General features: G+C 47.9%; 1 protein-coding gene across 1 annotated transcript in view; it reads left to right on the forward strand.

Annotated features, from left to right (window-relative positions):
• Nucleotides 1-16,395, forward strand: part of LOC144828803 (kinesin-like protein KIF20A) — a 412,946-nt gene that overhangs the window by 379,557 nt on the left and 16,994 nt on the right. Inside the window, exon 17 of the mRNA XM_078687291.1 lies at nucleotides 2,705-2,772. Within this exon, the coding sequence (XP_078543417.1) occupies nucleotides 2,705-2,772 (68 nt within the window). The remainder of the gene's footprint in view (nucleotides 1-2,704; nucleotides 2,773-16,395) is intronic.

The raw sequence follows: 16,395 nt of genomic DNA on the forward strand, positions 1-16,395 counted from the left end.
TGGCCTTTACCATCAGTGTCCAAACTTTCAACACACTCCAGTGCAGAGGTTGATGCTCACAAGTGCAGTGTAAGATACAACTGGATTGAAGGCTTTTTCTACTCCTCAGAGCATAATGGAGGTTTGAAAAATTATGCTGGAATTTCGAACACAAGTTTATAGACTAGTCCTATGGATCAGGTAAGTCGGTTCATCTTCATGGCCTCCTGCATCCTCATGGTTCCGCACGGCCGATATGGTGGTGTAGTGCATGACTAGACGTGGGTCCCGTGCTCACTGCACCACTTGATTCAAGCTACCCGGACTGATGAGAGGTGATGCCCCGAAACTGGTCCCAGGGTGCATTTATCCTGCCCAGGGAGTACCTGACTTGGCAGTTCAGGCTCGACTGTTCCCATGTGGAACAGGGTCAAGACTGATTTGCATATGGCTGGGTCGAAACTGGGGTGGTGTAGTGAGCAAAAGAACAATGGATTAAACCCAGATCTTTGTGACTGGGGGTGAATGTTTACATTGTTCAGCATTCTGTCCATTTGTTCCTTTTGCTTCTATTCTACACCATTAGCAAAGCATGTGAATACCTGCAAGAAACGTCATGTTAACAGAAAAATGTTATGGGCTTTATGCAGCATAGTGAAATACAGGCCTACCAAGGAGAATTTAAACGTTCACTTCAATGGTGCTCATTTAATGTGCATGTGCACTTTTAAACACAGGTGAACATAAGTTTCTAATAGATCAGGTTATACATTACATGTAACATTCAGTAAGTCTTCAAAGTAATCATATGCAAGTGTGGCTACAAACTACATTTAAATCAAATATATGAAATATGAATGCACACATTACATAATTTATCGTTTTAAGTAAAATTACATTCTGCAAAGGGAAGGATGGTTTCTATTTAGTTTGCAAATCAATGAATGTTATTAATGTAGTATACCACACATTATGAAATACAAACTTCATTATTAGAGTGAGTGTATTATTAACTAAATGAGGATGGTTTATCACTTTATCCTTGGATTCAGGTAAAACTTATAACATGAATACATTTTCTAATCCTAAAGTGAATGCACTCTTTCATACTGATTACATACAAGAAACACGTGCTAAATGCACTTTCATTCTGTGTATCTGAGTATCTGTGATGTGGAAAGGTGGGCAATTTTGTGCTACAGCACACAATACAGATACCCAGGCTTTAAGAAGTTATTGGGTCCCCCAACTTCTTTTAGATGCAATTTTCTAAAAGTGAAAATTTTCGGAATTGTGACCTAAAAATCGACTTTACACACAAATATATTGTAATTTAAAATCATCTTAAATGATAATCACTATATTTCAATCTGCTCCCAATCCAAAATGATCACTTATTAAATATAATAAGGTAACCCAGTGTTAGTCAGTGGGACCGATAGGCCTTACAACAGTGAAAAACCACTTTAAGAGTTTTTTACTCTGTAATGAAAACCTTAAACTCACATGTCCTGCCCTACTTTTTCAATACATTGCACCTTGCTTTTAGGGTCTACCTAAGGGGTGACGTGAATACAAAAGGAAGGTTTAGACCTGGCAAGAGGTTTTCATTGGGTCGAAATGGCAGTTGCAGGCCTGAGACCTGTTTTAAAAATGTATTTTAGTGGGGGGCACAATGTGAGTGCTGCAGGCCCACAGATAACATTTAACTTACAGACCCTGGTTACAGGTAGTGCCATTTACTAGGGACTTAAAAGTAAATTAAATGTTCCAATTAGGTGTATTCTAATCATACCTTGTTTGAAGGAGAGATCTTAATCACTGTATCACTGGTTAACGGTCGTGAATGCACAGAATTCTAAAACCAACAAAAAAGAATTCAGCAAAAAAGAGGGGTGAAGGCAAAATGTTTAGGGGAATACAACGACAAGGATGTCACGTCTAACAACTGCTTAGTGTTAGACATCAGACCTCGCTGTAAATCCTGCTACGAAAAATAATGTATACTATAGTAACTTGTATCAATCGAATTTGATTAAATCGGTTTCCTGAGGTATTGTTCCCCTAAACCATCTAATTTATTCTGTTTGAAGTTATTGTTTTTCCTTCTCATTTTAAGTAATTCATCCTCATTATAACACTAATTAGTTTGTTTCAATGTGCTTTTACATATTTGCCATATATCGTTGTGATTGGAGCCAGTTGCTTCAAGTGTTTATATTTACAATGTCATCATGCTAAAGCTAAATTATATCCGAAGTGCAGTCCTTGTGGATTTGTTTGGGTTGTCGAACTAAGAGAATTTGTGTATTGATTGATCTGTAAACTTGCTCTGATAGTGTAATGTATTGGCTTTATTCATAGGCCACACAGTCATTTGCATGTGCAGTAAGGAGTATAATTAAAGATTTTCATGTATCTTTTCAAGATAAGTAATTGTTATATCAGATAATGAGCTTAACATTGGAACATTGTAGTATTATGTATATTCCCAATGCTCGAGTAAGTCCCAAAACATTTTTTGTTAAAGTATTATAGTTGGAATAAAATTCCTGCTAAAGTAGCCCCCTACTCATCATTATTTTCACAATTTAGGATGATTTCCATATATTTGGCACATATATTTAGTAACTAAGTTTAAGAAGCTAATTAACTACGGGACTTAACAGTGATCTATATTTTGCCCAACTATATTCTTTTTGTTTTTTAAAACAATCCTATACAGATCGTCAAAACAAAGAGATGGTTTCTCTACTGGAGGATTTGAAGAAACAGTGTGCTGAGAAAGAGCAGGTAAATATGCATGTTTTTATACCTTATCTTTCTGAAACCAAATAATTTCATCTGATGTTGCTGGACATGAAAAAAAACAACTAAAGAGTAAAATACCTAAAGATTATAGATTTTGTGTACATTTAATTAGTTGAAGTGCAATCCCTCATGGAAATGCATAACAGTAATGCTGAAGCGGGCACTTGGAGCTCGGTGGAAGGGTTCTGCACACCATAGGAGGTCACATTTATAGAGGAAAATAACACAGTAAGTTATATACACGTAATGCATAACTAAGTCCATTTACGAAAAATGAAAGGTTAACTCGGCAGAGAGACTACAACCCAAACATTGTTGTCGATGCAGAATAATGTATGTCACATTGGGAGAATATTTGGATCTAGTCGCTAGCAACTAGTTGAATCTAGTTTACGACAACGGTCTCCTAGTCTGACACATTTCTTTTATTCTGATCAGCTAAAAATCATGTTTGCGAAACATGGAGAGTGCTCTTATCAACATCTGTTAATGTTACCAATTTATAAACATAATTTGGTTAATTGGAACTTTTTTATTTAACTAGATTTTACCATTTGCATGTGATTATCTGTGGGTGTATTAAGACTTAAACTTTCATGTACTAAACCAGTTAACATTTTGATCAATTGTATTCTGCCTTTAACCCCCAGACAGTGACCCTAGAATATAGAGCCCCTAATGCTGAAAATTCTAGTTTATTATCTATGTGAGTGGCGTCTTGGGCAGCTCTTATCCTGAAAGTTGACCTCTTGAGTCCTCTGTCACGGATACCAGAAGGAGCAGGACACATCTCCGGGAAATTCCTAGAATATTTGAGGAATGCATAAGCAATATCTAATGAGGATTTTTTTTTATTCCATAATTTCTTATACACACTGAATGTTGGAAGGACTGCAGTCTTAAAAAAAAAAATCTGTTGCCTTGTTCTGAACGAGTCTCGTTTTTTCTAGAAAGTCCATTATGGTTATTGCGCATGGTATTGGTGCATTTATAAGGAATCTCTCTCCTGAACATGGACATGTCCTGTCATGCATTTGTTCTGTGGTGCTTAGCAAAATCCATTAGATACCTGCTTCCTGGATTTGTCAGCATTTGGCATGGTGAACAGTGCCATCCTTTGAAGCCCTCATACTGGGGTATCTCAAGAGTGGTGCTGTGTTTTCTTTAAGTTGCTTCTTTCCGAACGTTGCATCCAATTAACTACACAAGAAGCTATAGCTATCAGTGTCAATTTACCTGCTTAGCTACATTTTGTGAGGACAGTAATTTAACAAAACAAAACCTTGGTAACTCAAGTTCTAGTCTTTGTAGAAGGACCCCTGACACTCGGTCTACTCTCTCCCCTACAGCTCCGCTGGACCAGTCGCTTGCTCTCAGACCTCTGACGTGCCTCCAGGTAGCATTGAGGCTACGGCCTGCCTGCTGGTGCCCGTGCTGCTCTGGATCCAGCCTGCTTCAGCCCACCCATCGCTTGCCCCTCGCCTGCAGCCCCTTAGCCATAGCCACTTAATTTAATTATTTTTACTGCTTTCCCTTTCCCTGTTTTATTTTCCTTCCTTCCCACCCGGTTCAGCCACCGTTCCTGCCGCTGATGCCTGTCGGCCCCTCTCCCACCTCCCAGCTTCTCATCCCTCCCCCTACCTTTTTTAATGGCAGCAGCTGCAGGGGAGCGCCAGTAAGACCCCTGGCCCCTGACCCTCGGTCTAGGTCTACTCTCTCCCCAGCAGCTCTGTTTGCTCAGTTGCTTGCTCTCAGATCTCCGACCTGCCTCCAGGTAGGTTCAAGGCTGCTGCCCGCCTGCTGGTGCCCACACCTGCTGCCCACGCTACTCAGGATCCAGACTGCTTCAGCCCGCCCATTGCTTGCCCCTCGCCTGCAGCCCCTTAGCCTTCGCCTCTTAATTTAATTATTTTTTACTGCCTCTGCTTTCCCTTTGCCTGTATTATTTTCCTTCCTTCCTTCTCCGCCCCCTTTCCCACCGCTTCTGCCCTTGCAGCCCCTCTCCTCGGTCGGCTCCTCTCCCGCCTCCCAGCTTCTTGTCCCTCCTCCCTCCCTTTATTAATTATGTGCGCTGCGCGGTCGCGCAATGGAGGTGCTGCTGGCACGCCGAAGGAGTGCCAAAGGCAAGCCCGTCTGCGCCCGTCCGCGATCTGACCGCGTCCAGCTCTAGAGACCCTGGCCATCAAACCGTCCACCGCTACATCACAGCTGCCCTCCTCTTACTCAACCCAGGAAGGCACAGCGACTGCCAACAGACCATGCCGACCACGAAACCCTGCCAGTTCTCCTGCCGCCACTGCCCTCAGACCTTCACCATCGCTCCGGTTGCCGACACCACCGGCGCCCTAAGATGCATCCTACTCCCAGACACACCATGGAGATCTGGAACCTGCTGGACTCAATCTCGTCCGACGTCGCTTTTTTCACGGAAACCTAGACCAACGCCTCCCTCGCCCCTGACATCACCATCGCCATTGCCATCCTGGACGGTTACAAGATTGCCCTAACCACCCAGGAGGGGGTCTCGCCATCATTCACAAGAAACTCCCTCTGCCTCACCACCTCCAGTGAAACCTTCCCCTCTGCCAAACACCTGCACTTCCAGATCCACACCAGCCCCAACTACACACTCTGCAGCACCCTCGCCTACAGATCCCCCGGCCCCCGTGCCCCCTTCGCTGCCACCATCACCGACCTCATCACTCCCCACTCCATCGCCTCAATGAACTACATAATGATCGGAGACCTCAACTTCCACCTCGACAACCCCAGCGACCTCCAACTCCACCACCCTCAGTGACAACCTCAACAACATCGGACTTAAACAACTCGTTACCACACCGACCCACAGGGCAGGAAACACCCTTGACCCCATCTTCGCAGGATGAAAGAGCGTCCGCTTCAGCCGCACTACACAACCCCTTTGAACTGACCACCATTGCGCACTCTTCCTCGTCGACAAACCCAAGGCACCCAAACCAGCCCCACACCCACCACGAAGGAACTGGAGTAAAGTCACAGACGAGCAATTCAACTCCACCATCATCTGAGACAACCACATTGCGGCACCCGACGCCAACCTCGCAGCCAGGGAGTTCCACACCTGGATTGCCAACTGTGCAGACAAGCTACAACCGCTACGCACCCCCGACAAACAGCGCCACAGGAAAGCTGCCTGGTTCACCACCAATCTCCAAGAAGCCATACGGATTGCAGACCCCTGGAGAAAAACTGGAGAAACCGTAAGACACCCGGAAACAACACCTACAAGGACGCTATGATGAACTACCACCAACGAATCAGAACTTTAAAAAGGACCTTAATTCACAACAAAATCCTCGAGAACTCAGAGGAACTCTTCACTGTCATCCAGGAATTCACCAATCGCTGCAGCAAAGCCATGGACATCACCCCCTCTGCGATAATCTTGGATCCTACTCCCGCCTGAAGATCAAAAACCTCTACAACAACTTTGTCGACAATACGCCCGATTCCGCAGCCGGCCCTCCGTCCAGCACACCAGCCAGCCCACCATCTCCTCTGGGACACTGATCACAGCCAAAGAGACCACCTCACTCATGAAAGGCATCCACTCGGGGGCACCCACTGACCCCGAACTACAATGCACCATTAACACCACCTTCAAAAACTGCACCTTCCTAGATGACTGGAAACACACAGAAGTCAGGCCCCTGCTCAAGAAACCATCAGCAAACCCCACAGACCTCAAGAACTACCGGCCCATCTCCCTTCTCCCCTTTGCTGTTAAAGTCGCAAAGAAAACCGTTAACGCTAAACTGACGAGATCCATCAAAAACGCCGTACTCAACCCATCTCAATCCGGATTCTGAAGCAACCACAGCACTGAGACCGCCCTACTCGCCGCCACAGACTACATCAACGCCCTACTCGGCCTATCAGCAGCATTCAACACTGTCTCCCACCGCACACTCATGGCCAGACTACATGACGCCGGCATACAAGGAACCGCCCTCGACTGGACCCGATCATTCCTCACCGACAGAAGCCAAAGGGTCAGACTGCCGCCCTTCCTCTCCGACCCCTCGGAAATCACCTGCGGGGTCCCACAGGGGTCATCACTCGGCCCAACCCTCTTCAACGTCTACATAGCCCCCCTCACAGCCATTGTCCGACAACATGGCCTCATCATTGTATCCTACACCAACGACACCCAGCTCATTCTCTCCCTCACGCAGAACTCCACCACTGCCAGACTCAACTTCCATAAAGGAATGCAGGACGTTGTGGCCTAGATGACCAACAGCTGCCTAAAGCTCAACTCTGAGAAAACATAAGTCCTCGTCCTCTGAACCACCCCTTCAGCATGGCACGATACCTGGTGGCCCAGCGCCCTCAGCAGCCCACTGACCCCCACGGACCACGCAAGAAACCTCAGCATCGTACTCGACTCATCCCTCTCCATGAACCGGCAGGTCAATGCCATAGCCTCCAGCTGCTTCAACACCCTCTGCATCCTCCTTAAGATGTTCAAATGGATCCCCCCAAGGCAAGCAAGACAGTCACTCATCACCAGCAGGCTGGACTACGTGAACTCTCTCTATGCCGGCGTAAACAAGTCCATACTCCGCAAACTCCAGATGATACAAAACACCTCTGCCAGACTTGTCCTCAGCATCCCTCGACACAAGCACGTCAGCTAACACCTACGGAAGTTACACTGGCTCCCTGTGGAGAAGAGTCACTTTCAAGCTCCTCACCCATGCCTACAAATGCCTACGCAACACCGGACCCAAATACCTCAACGACAGTCGCCCTCCACGTACCCCAAAGAATCCTCCGATCTGCCGACCTTGCCCTCGTCGAAACCCCGTGCATCCACAGAGCTAAAGCAGGTGGAAGATTCTTCTCTGACATCGCGGCCAAGACCTAGAACGAGCTCCCAACAGACATCAGACTTGCCCCCTCCATGAACACCTTCAGGAAGACTCTCAAGACCTGGCTCTTTGGCTGAACAGCACTGCTAACCCCCACCCCCAGTGCCTTGAGACCCTCACGGATGAGTAGCGCGCTTACAATCCCCTGATTGATTGATTATAGAATTGATTGAATTAGAAGTTCAAGGTTGTGAACCATTAGAAATACATGGATATTTAGTTTAATAACAATCTGAGTTGACCAGTAAAGAAAGTGTGCAAAATGGAGTGTCCTTTCCAAACTTAATCCTACACATGAGTTTTTTCACTGATTCTGCTTATTTCATCCTTCATTTTGAAAGTGGCACCTAGTGAGCTGTCTTTTTACCCCCTAGATGTCTGTCCAAAATCTTTCCATTCCATTGAGGATAGTAATTGTTGGACAAACGCTCTTTCTCTTCCGCCCAGCTCAATGTTAAAGGCATTACATCTTGAGCTTTGTTTTGTTCCTTTAGTGTTGTAGCGGACACTTTGCCATTAAAATCCTTTTTCATACTTTCGTTAGGGAAGGCCTATCAGAAAGCAAATGTCTATGAATAAAATTCTAGAGTGGTGTTCTTGTAGAACTTGTAATATTATATGAAGGTTAACTAGGTTTGTCAAATAAAGATTTGAAGCAATTTTCGGGAGCTGAATTAATTTACTATACTTAATAGGGGATTGTTAAAAAAAACATCTGTAGTTAATTCATTTATCTGGAATCTTAATTTATTATGAGCAAGAAATCAAACCACTTACTGAGTGAATTCAAAACTATTCTGAGTCTGTCTGATGATCTGTGATTTGACCCAGATACTACTCTCAATCATCTCTTATTAGAAAATAGACTTGGTCTGACTCTCAGGCGCATGTCATGACTTTGATCAATGGGTGTGGCTAGGAGAATTATTCATGCTATTACGTTTTTGTTTACTCTTCAGTTACCCTCAATGTTTTTAGCTTTAAGGAGGTTTTTAAGAGATGCTTTAAAATAATGTTGTCACTAATAATTTTGTATTTTCTGTACAATTACATGCAATAGTGTTGTATTACAAACTTTGTACATTGTATGATTTAATGGTCAGTGGCCTGAAACACATGCACATATTAATATTACTGTAGAAAAAACCTAGCAGAAAGGACTGTTCATCAAGATGGTTTTGGGTTAAGGTACAAGATTGGGAAAACTAAGTGTCACTTTACATCTTAAAATTCGACAGTTCGATTACATTTCAAATATTTACAAATGCATTTCAGATATCTAGATTTTAGCACAGTCGAAGTAAGTGTTTTTTCTGGATTCATGTGTTTTTCAATCAAACGTGAAGGCTAAGATTCAAACTAAGGATCACAGGTTCTAAGTTGACAGATTGACCACTAGAACCCATATCCCCCATTATTTTAAATATTTAAGTAAATATAAAAGGAAGGGAAGCTAGGTTGAGACCCTGACTCTGGGGGTAGAACTGACTGTGGTACCTTAATCAATCAAACACAACCTTTTCAGAAAAGCCCTTAAAATGTCATGAATAGACCCAGATGCTAACCCGTCCATGGCTATATTGCTCTCAGTTTAATAGTCTGCTGTGTTATTGGAAGTCCCCAGAACAAACAAGTTGGAGTTCCAACAACATGACAGAGACTAGTATGTAGGTGGATGAATGGTAAGAAAATAGGATTAAACATGCAAAATAAAAATGACTCCATGTTGCCTTAAAACAATGATCTTTGTAAGGAAAAAGGTTTAACTCTGGCAACAACCCTCCAAAATTGGATGGAGAAAACTAGCAACTGCAGTAAATTAATGTTCTGTGAAAATAAATGAGACCATAATTTGTAGAACTACAAATGTATTATAAATGTATTATCTATATTGTTATTGTTTATTTATAAATTGTAAAACGTATGTGGGAGCTGAATCTCAATATTCTAATGCACTCCAATATTTTAGAATCGCCCCCCCCCCCAAAACAAATGTAACACTTGTGTCTGTGCTCCTGTACTCTTGGTCATACAATAAAAGTCACAACCCTCCTCAACATTAGACCCAACACAAGATAGCAGAGCAAGAATTAAATGGGTCCACTCAAAGCTGACTTCTAGATCAGGGCAAGGTTAAAGGGATTTATTACAAAAAATAAATCTCAACCAGCATTACAGAGAAATGCAAAATAATTCAGTGAAAGCTCAGATACAGAGTACATTGTCAAATACTCAATTATCTTAAGTCCCAATAAGCAGCAAAATCATAAATGGAGCGGACAGTATCCCTTGATGTAAGGGCAAACTCTCTGCCTCCCCTACAAAACTAAGGGTCTTTCATACACATTTTATAAAAATATACTAAGCTTAAAAAGCAGGTACAGCATGGCATGACGGGAGAAGACATATTAAGCAAATCAGAATAAAGATTGTCACTCACAAAATTACAACACTAACCCATTTCTAAGGAGAGGAAAACGAAATCTACTTCAACAGCAATAGCAGAGTATTCCGGGGATGTGCAACACAATATGAAACATTTTTCAAGCAAAGACCCATACACCGTTGGAAGGACCTTGCAAACTTGATACTTTCTGTGAACAAAGAGAAGTCTATTCACAAAACATGAATTCAAAGAATAAGAGTTTACGTTAAATTGTCCTGTGCTCTGTGAAGGCTTTGGGGGAGAGAAGACACTCAGGGGGACGTTGATTGGGAGGGTAATGAGCAGTAGCAAAATGAACAAAACACTGAACAGTATGCATTTTAAATAAAATTGTGTCTTGCAAAAATCAGGCATAACTAAAATACATTATTAAACACACTTCTAAACTTCTGAAGTGGAACATTAATAAGTAATTTGTTATGACTATATTAATCATAAAAATCATTAGTCTTCAAAAAAGATTTCTCACAAAATTGCACATTTGGAAAAAACTTCTACAGCTATACTAAGTAACTACTTTGTTTGATATGTTTGCCCATTTCAAATATTCAACCTCACTTTCTTGGGGCTTTACAGTATTCGTTTATTGCAGATATCTATAGCAACTATGTGTTTCTGAAAGAGACACGTTAGTATTAGATTCCTTACCTTAGAATATCCCCATGCGTCAGACTGGATCCGGAAATTTTTTGCGTAGCAGTACCCTTGCGCGTCGGTAGGCGTCGTCTGCGGCTCCACGTCCGTCGTCGGCGTCGTGGGCGCCGTGATGACGTCGTCGGAGTACTTAGACGCCGCCTCCGCGTGCTGACGTCAGTTCTTCTTTTTTCCGCGCCAGCAGCGCAGATCCGGAAAAAGTGGTACCTTAGTCACTTTTTGACTAAACTTTTTGATCTTTTGATTGTCCTTTTTCGAGTCTTCGACTCCAAAACGGTGACGGTAGGGGGTCCTGTAAGCGACTCGAACTCCGGCAGTCGGCCCCGTGCCAAGAGAGGTCCCGGTCCGGACGGAGGTCGAGGGACCGGTCGCGGGAGCGGAGCCATCATAGCTCCGGGAGTCGACATCACTACTCAGGGTCGAAGTCGTCAGGTAAGCACAAGAAGTCAAAGAGACGTCATCGCTCTTCCGACTCCCCCCGACGCTCGCGCGACGTGGCCGGGGGTTCAGGTGGCACCGCCCACGCGGCTCGGTCGGAGTCGCAGGCGCCGCGTCCGGCTTCATACCCTCCGGTCCCTGGGCCTAACGCGACGCCGGAGGAGATCGAGCGGTTCCTCATGGCCATGAGGTCCCTCTCTCCTCCGACGGGCTCCGCGGCGCCTTCGGCCCAGCGGTCCCGTCTGGGGATCCTAGCGGGTCGGGTGCTTCGGCTCCAACACCGCCGGGGCTCGGGCAGCGCCGTCCCCGACGCCTCCTTCGATCCGGTTCCGGCGCGGCACCGCTGGGCGCCGGTTCAGACGCCGTTCGGAGAGTTTGTTTTCCATGAACCGGCCCCATCCTTTCCTAATCCTGAGTACCAGGAGATGGGTGATGAGGAGGATTGGGAGGGGTCTGAGGACCCTCTGGCACGTGAATGCCAGTCTCAAGAGGACTGGGCAGGTGAACTTGGGGAGGCCAGTGGTATAGACACTTTGCCTGACACTGGCTTTGTCTCGCCTCCTACCGGGGCTACGGAGGAGGGGGCAACCTATAGTGTGGTGCTGATGAGGGCAGCCAAGGCCTTGGGCCTTGAGCTCCCCATCGCGGCCGTGAGGACTAACCTCCTCACCGAGGTCCTTAAGCCGCAGTCATGCTCAGCCGAGCCTCTGCTGCCGTTTAATGAGGCCTTAACCGACGTTCTTTTGGGCACCTTGTCCAAGCCCGCTACGGGTTCGCCCGTAGATAGGAACGTGGCCAGACGCCACCGCCCGGCCCCGGGCGACCCATGTTTCCTGTCCACCCACCCCACCCCCGAGAGCCTGGTCATCCAGGCCTCCAATTCCCAGACCGCCTTCCCGTCGGCTCCGCCGGACAGGGAATCCAAGAGGTATGAGCAGTATGGTAAAAAGATCTTCTCATCCATTAGTCTGGGACTGCGGTCTTCCAACACCGCATGCCTCTTGGGCCGCTACACCCACTCTCTGTGGGATACGATTGCGGAAGTGCTGCCAGAGTGTCCGTTGGAGGTACGGGCCAAACTCAGCCAAGCCCTGGTGGAGGGCCGGGATGCAGCCAAATATTCTATCCGGTGTGGGCTGGATACCACTGACTCACTAGGTAGAGCGATGGCAACGACGGTGGCAGTCAGACGCCACGCCTGGTTGAGGTCCGCCAACTTTTCGGCCGATGTCCAATACACTCTGATGGACATGCCGTTTGATGGCCGTCGCCTTTTTGGCGACAAGGCAGACCATGAGCTTGAGCGCTTTAAGGACTCCAGGGCTACGGCCAAGTCCTTGGGCCTCTCGGCCCCGCGCCAGCAATCGGCTGCCTTTCACTCCTTTCGTGGCCACGGAAGGGGTGTACCCACACGTGCTGCCAGCCACGCTCCGCAGGGTAATATCCAACGCGGTGGCGGCCGTGGAAACCGCCGTGGCGGCGGTCGGGGACAGCGGCGAGGTCAGTCCACACCTTCCCCCGCAGCATCCGCCTCAAAACCCTCCTAGTCCGTGCTTTTAGGCCCATGTGACGCCAGTGGGGGGCAGGGTTCGCCATCACCTCCTCCACTGGCGCACTGTCACGTCGGACAGGTGGGTGCTGCAGATAGTCCGAAGGGGCTACTCCCTCCCCTTCGAGGCGACTCCTCCAGCCATGCCACCGCAGAACCACCGTGTATCGGGGGATCATTTGCGACTTCTGCAGGAGGAAGTTATGGCCCTCTTGGCCAAGGGGGCCATCGAGCGCGTTCCTCGGCCAGAAGTAGGGTGTGGTTGCTACTCCCACTACTTTCTGGTACCCAAGAAGGGCAAAGGGGGCCTACGCCCTATCTTGGACCTAAGGAACGTCAACGGCTTCTTCCGGAAGGAGAAGTTCAAAATGCTGACACTGGCTCAGGTCTTCGCTGCCCTGGACCCAGGAGACTGGATGGTAGCGTTGGACTTGCAGGACGCTTATTTCCACATCCCCGTCCTGCCGGCCCACCGGCACGGTTGGCCACGAGCACTTTCAGTTTACCGTGCTCCCCTTCGGTCTTACCAGCGCCCCACGGGTGTTCACAAAGGTGATGGCGGTGGTCGCAGCTCATCTGCGCAGGTTAGGGGTTTCAGTCTTCCCCTACCTCGACGACTGGTTGTTGAAGGCGGGCTCGCCCCAGACAGTCGTCGGCCACCTCCAGACTACGGCAGATCTCCTGCACCAGCTGGGGTTCTCCATCAATGTGCCAAAGTCACACCTGTGCCCCTCTCAGAAGCTCCTCTTCATCGGAGCGGTTCTCGACTCGGCGCGGTTTCGGGTTTATCCACCCGAACAGCGGGTCCGGGATATTCAGGCTCTGATTCCCATCTTTCAGCCGTTATCCCGGGTCTCGGTCAGGTTGACGCTGCGGCTTCTGGGGCTGATGGCCTTCTGCATCCTACTGGTGCATCACGCCAGGTGGCGGATGCGGGCTCTGCAGTGGGACCTGAAGTTTCAGTGGGCCCAGCATCAGGGCAACCTGTCCGACCACGTCCTGATCTCGGAGGGCACTGCGAGACAGCTGCAGTGGTGGCTCACGGACCGCGATTGGGTCAGCGGCAGATCTCTCTCCCTTCCCCAATCGGAACACGTAGTTGTGATGGATGCGTCCCTCCAGGGCTGGGGAGGCCACATGGGAGAGGCGGAGATCAGAGGCCTCTGGTCTCCGGCGGAGGCCCGGCTCCACATCAACCTGCTGGAGTTACGGGCGATTCGTCTAGCACTGAAGGCATTTCTCCCCTCTGTCCTGGGGAGTGTAGTGCAGGTGTTCACGGACAACACCACCGCCACGTGGTACTGCAACAAACAGGGCGGGGTGGGGTCGTGGGCCCTTTGCCAGGAGGCTCTGCGCCTCTGGCAGTGACTGGAACGCCAGGGCGTGACCCTGGTGGCTCAACACCTGGCAGGTTCTCTGAACGCCAGGGCGGACGAGCTCAGCCGTTGGTGCATGATGGATCACGAATGGCGTCTGAACTCGGACGTGGCGCAAGGCCTCTTTCAACGATGGGGAGAGCCTTGGTTAGATCTATTCGCCACCGAAGAGACCGCGCAATGTCATCAGTTCTGCGCGTTGGAATTTCCAAGGCGGCACTCGCTCGGAGACGCTTGTCGTCGCGAGTGGAGTTGCGGTCTTTTGTACGCCTTTCCGCCTATACCACTTCTGCCCAGAGTGCTGAAGAAGATCAAGCGCGACCGGGCACAAGTTATCCTTGTGGCTCCGGACTGGGCACGAAGGTACTGGTATCCAGAGCTACTCAGTATGTCAGTCGATCCCCCGGTTTGTCTGCCTCTTCAGGAGGACCTTCTGTCGCAGCAGCAGGGGACGGTCCTCCACCCGAACCTGTCCAGTCTCCACCTCCATGCTTGGCGATTGAGCGGCGACAGTTGAGGCCATTTGAATTGCCTCTTGAGGTCAGTAACGTCATTCTAGCAGCCAGGCGTCGCTCCACAAAGTCAGTATATGCCTGCAGGTGGAACAGATTTGTGGCATGGTGCGCAGCAAAGGCTGTGAATCCTCTTGCTGCCCCTCTTTCTGAGGTTCTTCTCTTCCTTCTTTCTCTTGCCCAGCAGGGCTCTGCTCTGGGCACTATCAAGGGCTACCTTTCTGACCTTTCAGCATTTCTGAGGCTGCCTGATCAACCTTCCTTGTTCAAGTCCCCTATTGTAAATAGATTTCTGAAAGGCATCACACACACGTTCCCTCCTGTTCCGTTTGTGATGCCTCAGTGGGACTTGAACCTTGTTCTTACATTCCTGATGTGCGCTCCCTTTGAGCCACTTCACAACTGTCCTCTCCGCCTTCTTACTCTGAAGACTGCTTTCCTGGTTGCCATCACCTCTGCCAGGAGAGTGAGTGAGCTCCAGGCCCTTTCTTGTACCCCACCTTTCCTTTCTGTCCATCCGGACAAAGTTTTGTTGCGTACTAAGCCATCTTTCCTGCCCAAGGTTGTCACAGCCTTCCACATCGGGCAGTCTATCACCTTGCCAACCTTCTTTCCGCCACCGCATCCCTCTAAAGAGGAAGAGCGGCTTAACCGTCTGGACCCAAAACGTGCGCTCTCATTCTATTTAGATCGCACACGCCAGTTCCGGGTGGATGACCAACTCTTTGTTGGTTACGTGGGTGCTAAGAAGGGGAAAGCGGTGCACAAGAGGACCATCTCCCGGTGGATCATCTTGTGTATCCAGGCATGTTACTCCTTGGCTAAGAAGGAGCCCCTGTTAGATTGCGGGCTCATTCCACCCAAGCCACGGCGACTACAACTGTCCTGGGGCGGGGAGTGCCCTTACAAGACATCTGTCAGGCAGCTACGTGGGCATCGCTGCACACGTTTGCAAGACACTACTACCTGGACAGCCAAGTCCGGAGGGATGGCTTCTTTGGCCTTTCTGTCCTCCAGGACTTTCTGGTGTGATTATTGGTTCGCAGACCCACCACCGGGGTTGGTATTGCTGGGGTATCTATTCTAAGGTAAGGAATCTAATACTAACGTGTCTCTTTCAGATGCACAAGTTACTACTTGTGTAACGATATATCTGTAAGAGACATTAGTTAGTATTAGATTCCTTACCGACCCACCCATCCTCCCCGTTCTACGAACCGATATCTAGGGTTAGGGTTATCCCCTTTCAAGGCCCTAGTTTCAATGGCACCAGTGTTGGTTTTTAACATGGCTCAGCGCTTCTGGCGCGGAAAAGCTGTGTCTAAGAACTGACGTCAACACGCGGAGGCGGCGTCTAAGTACTCCGACGGCGTCATCACGACGCCGACGACGGACGGGGAGCCGCAGACGACGCCTACCGGCGCGCAAGGGTACTGCTACGCAAAAAAATTCCGGATCCAATCTGACGCCTGGGGATATTCTAAGGTAAGGAATCTAATACTAACTAATGTCTCTTACAGATATATCGTTACACAAGTAGTAACTTGTGCAATTATGCTCTTAGTCATAGATGATAATTCAGTTTTAGAAATCGTATCCTGTATACAGGTTTGATTTATCATTGAGAGACATGGTTTTTCAAACCCAGTGTTGCATTATATATGGCCTGTTGTTAAGTAATCAAACTATCCTTTCGCTGCTAGCCCCCGCCCCC

This window comes from Lissotriton helveticus, chromosome 4_1 (genome assembly GCF_964261635.1).
Source record: "Lissotriton helveticus chromosome 4_1, aLisHel1.1, whole genome shotgun sequence".
Classification (NCBI taxonomy): domain Eukaryota; kingdom Metazoa; phylum Chordata; class Amphibia; order Caudata; family Salamandridae; genus Lissotriton; species Lissotriton helveticus.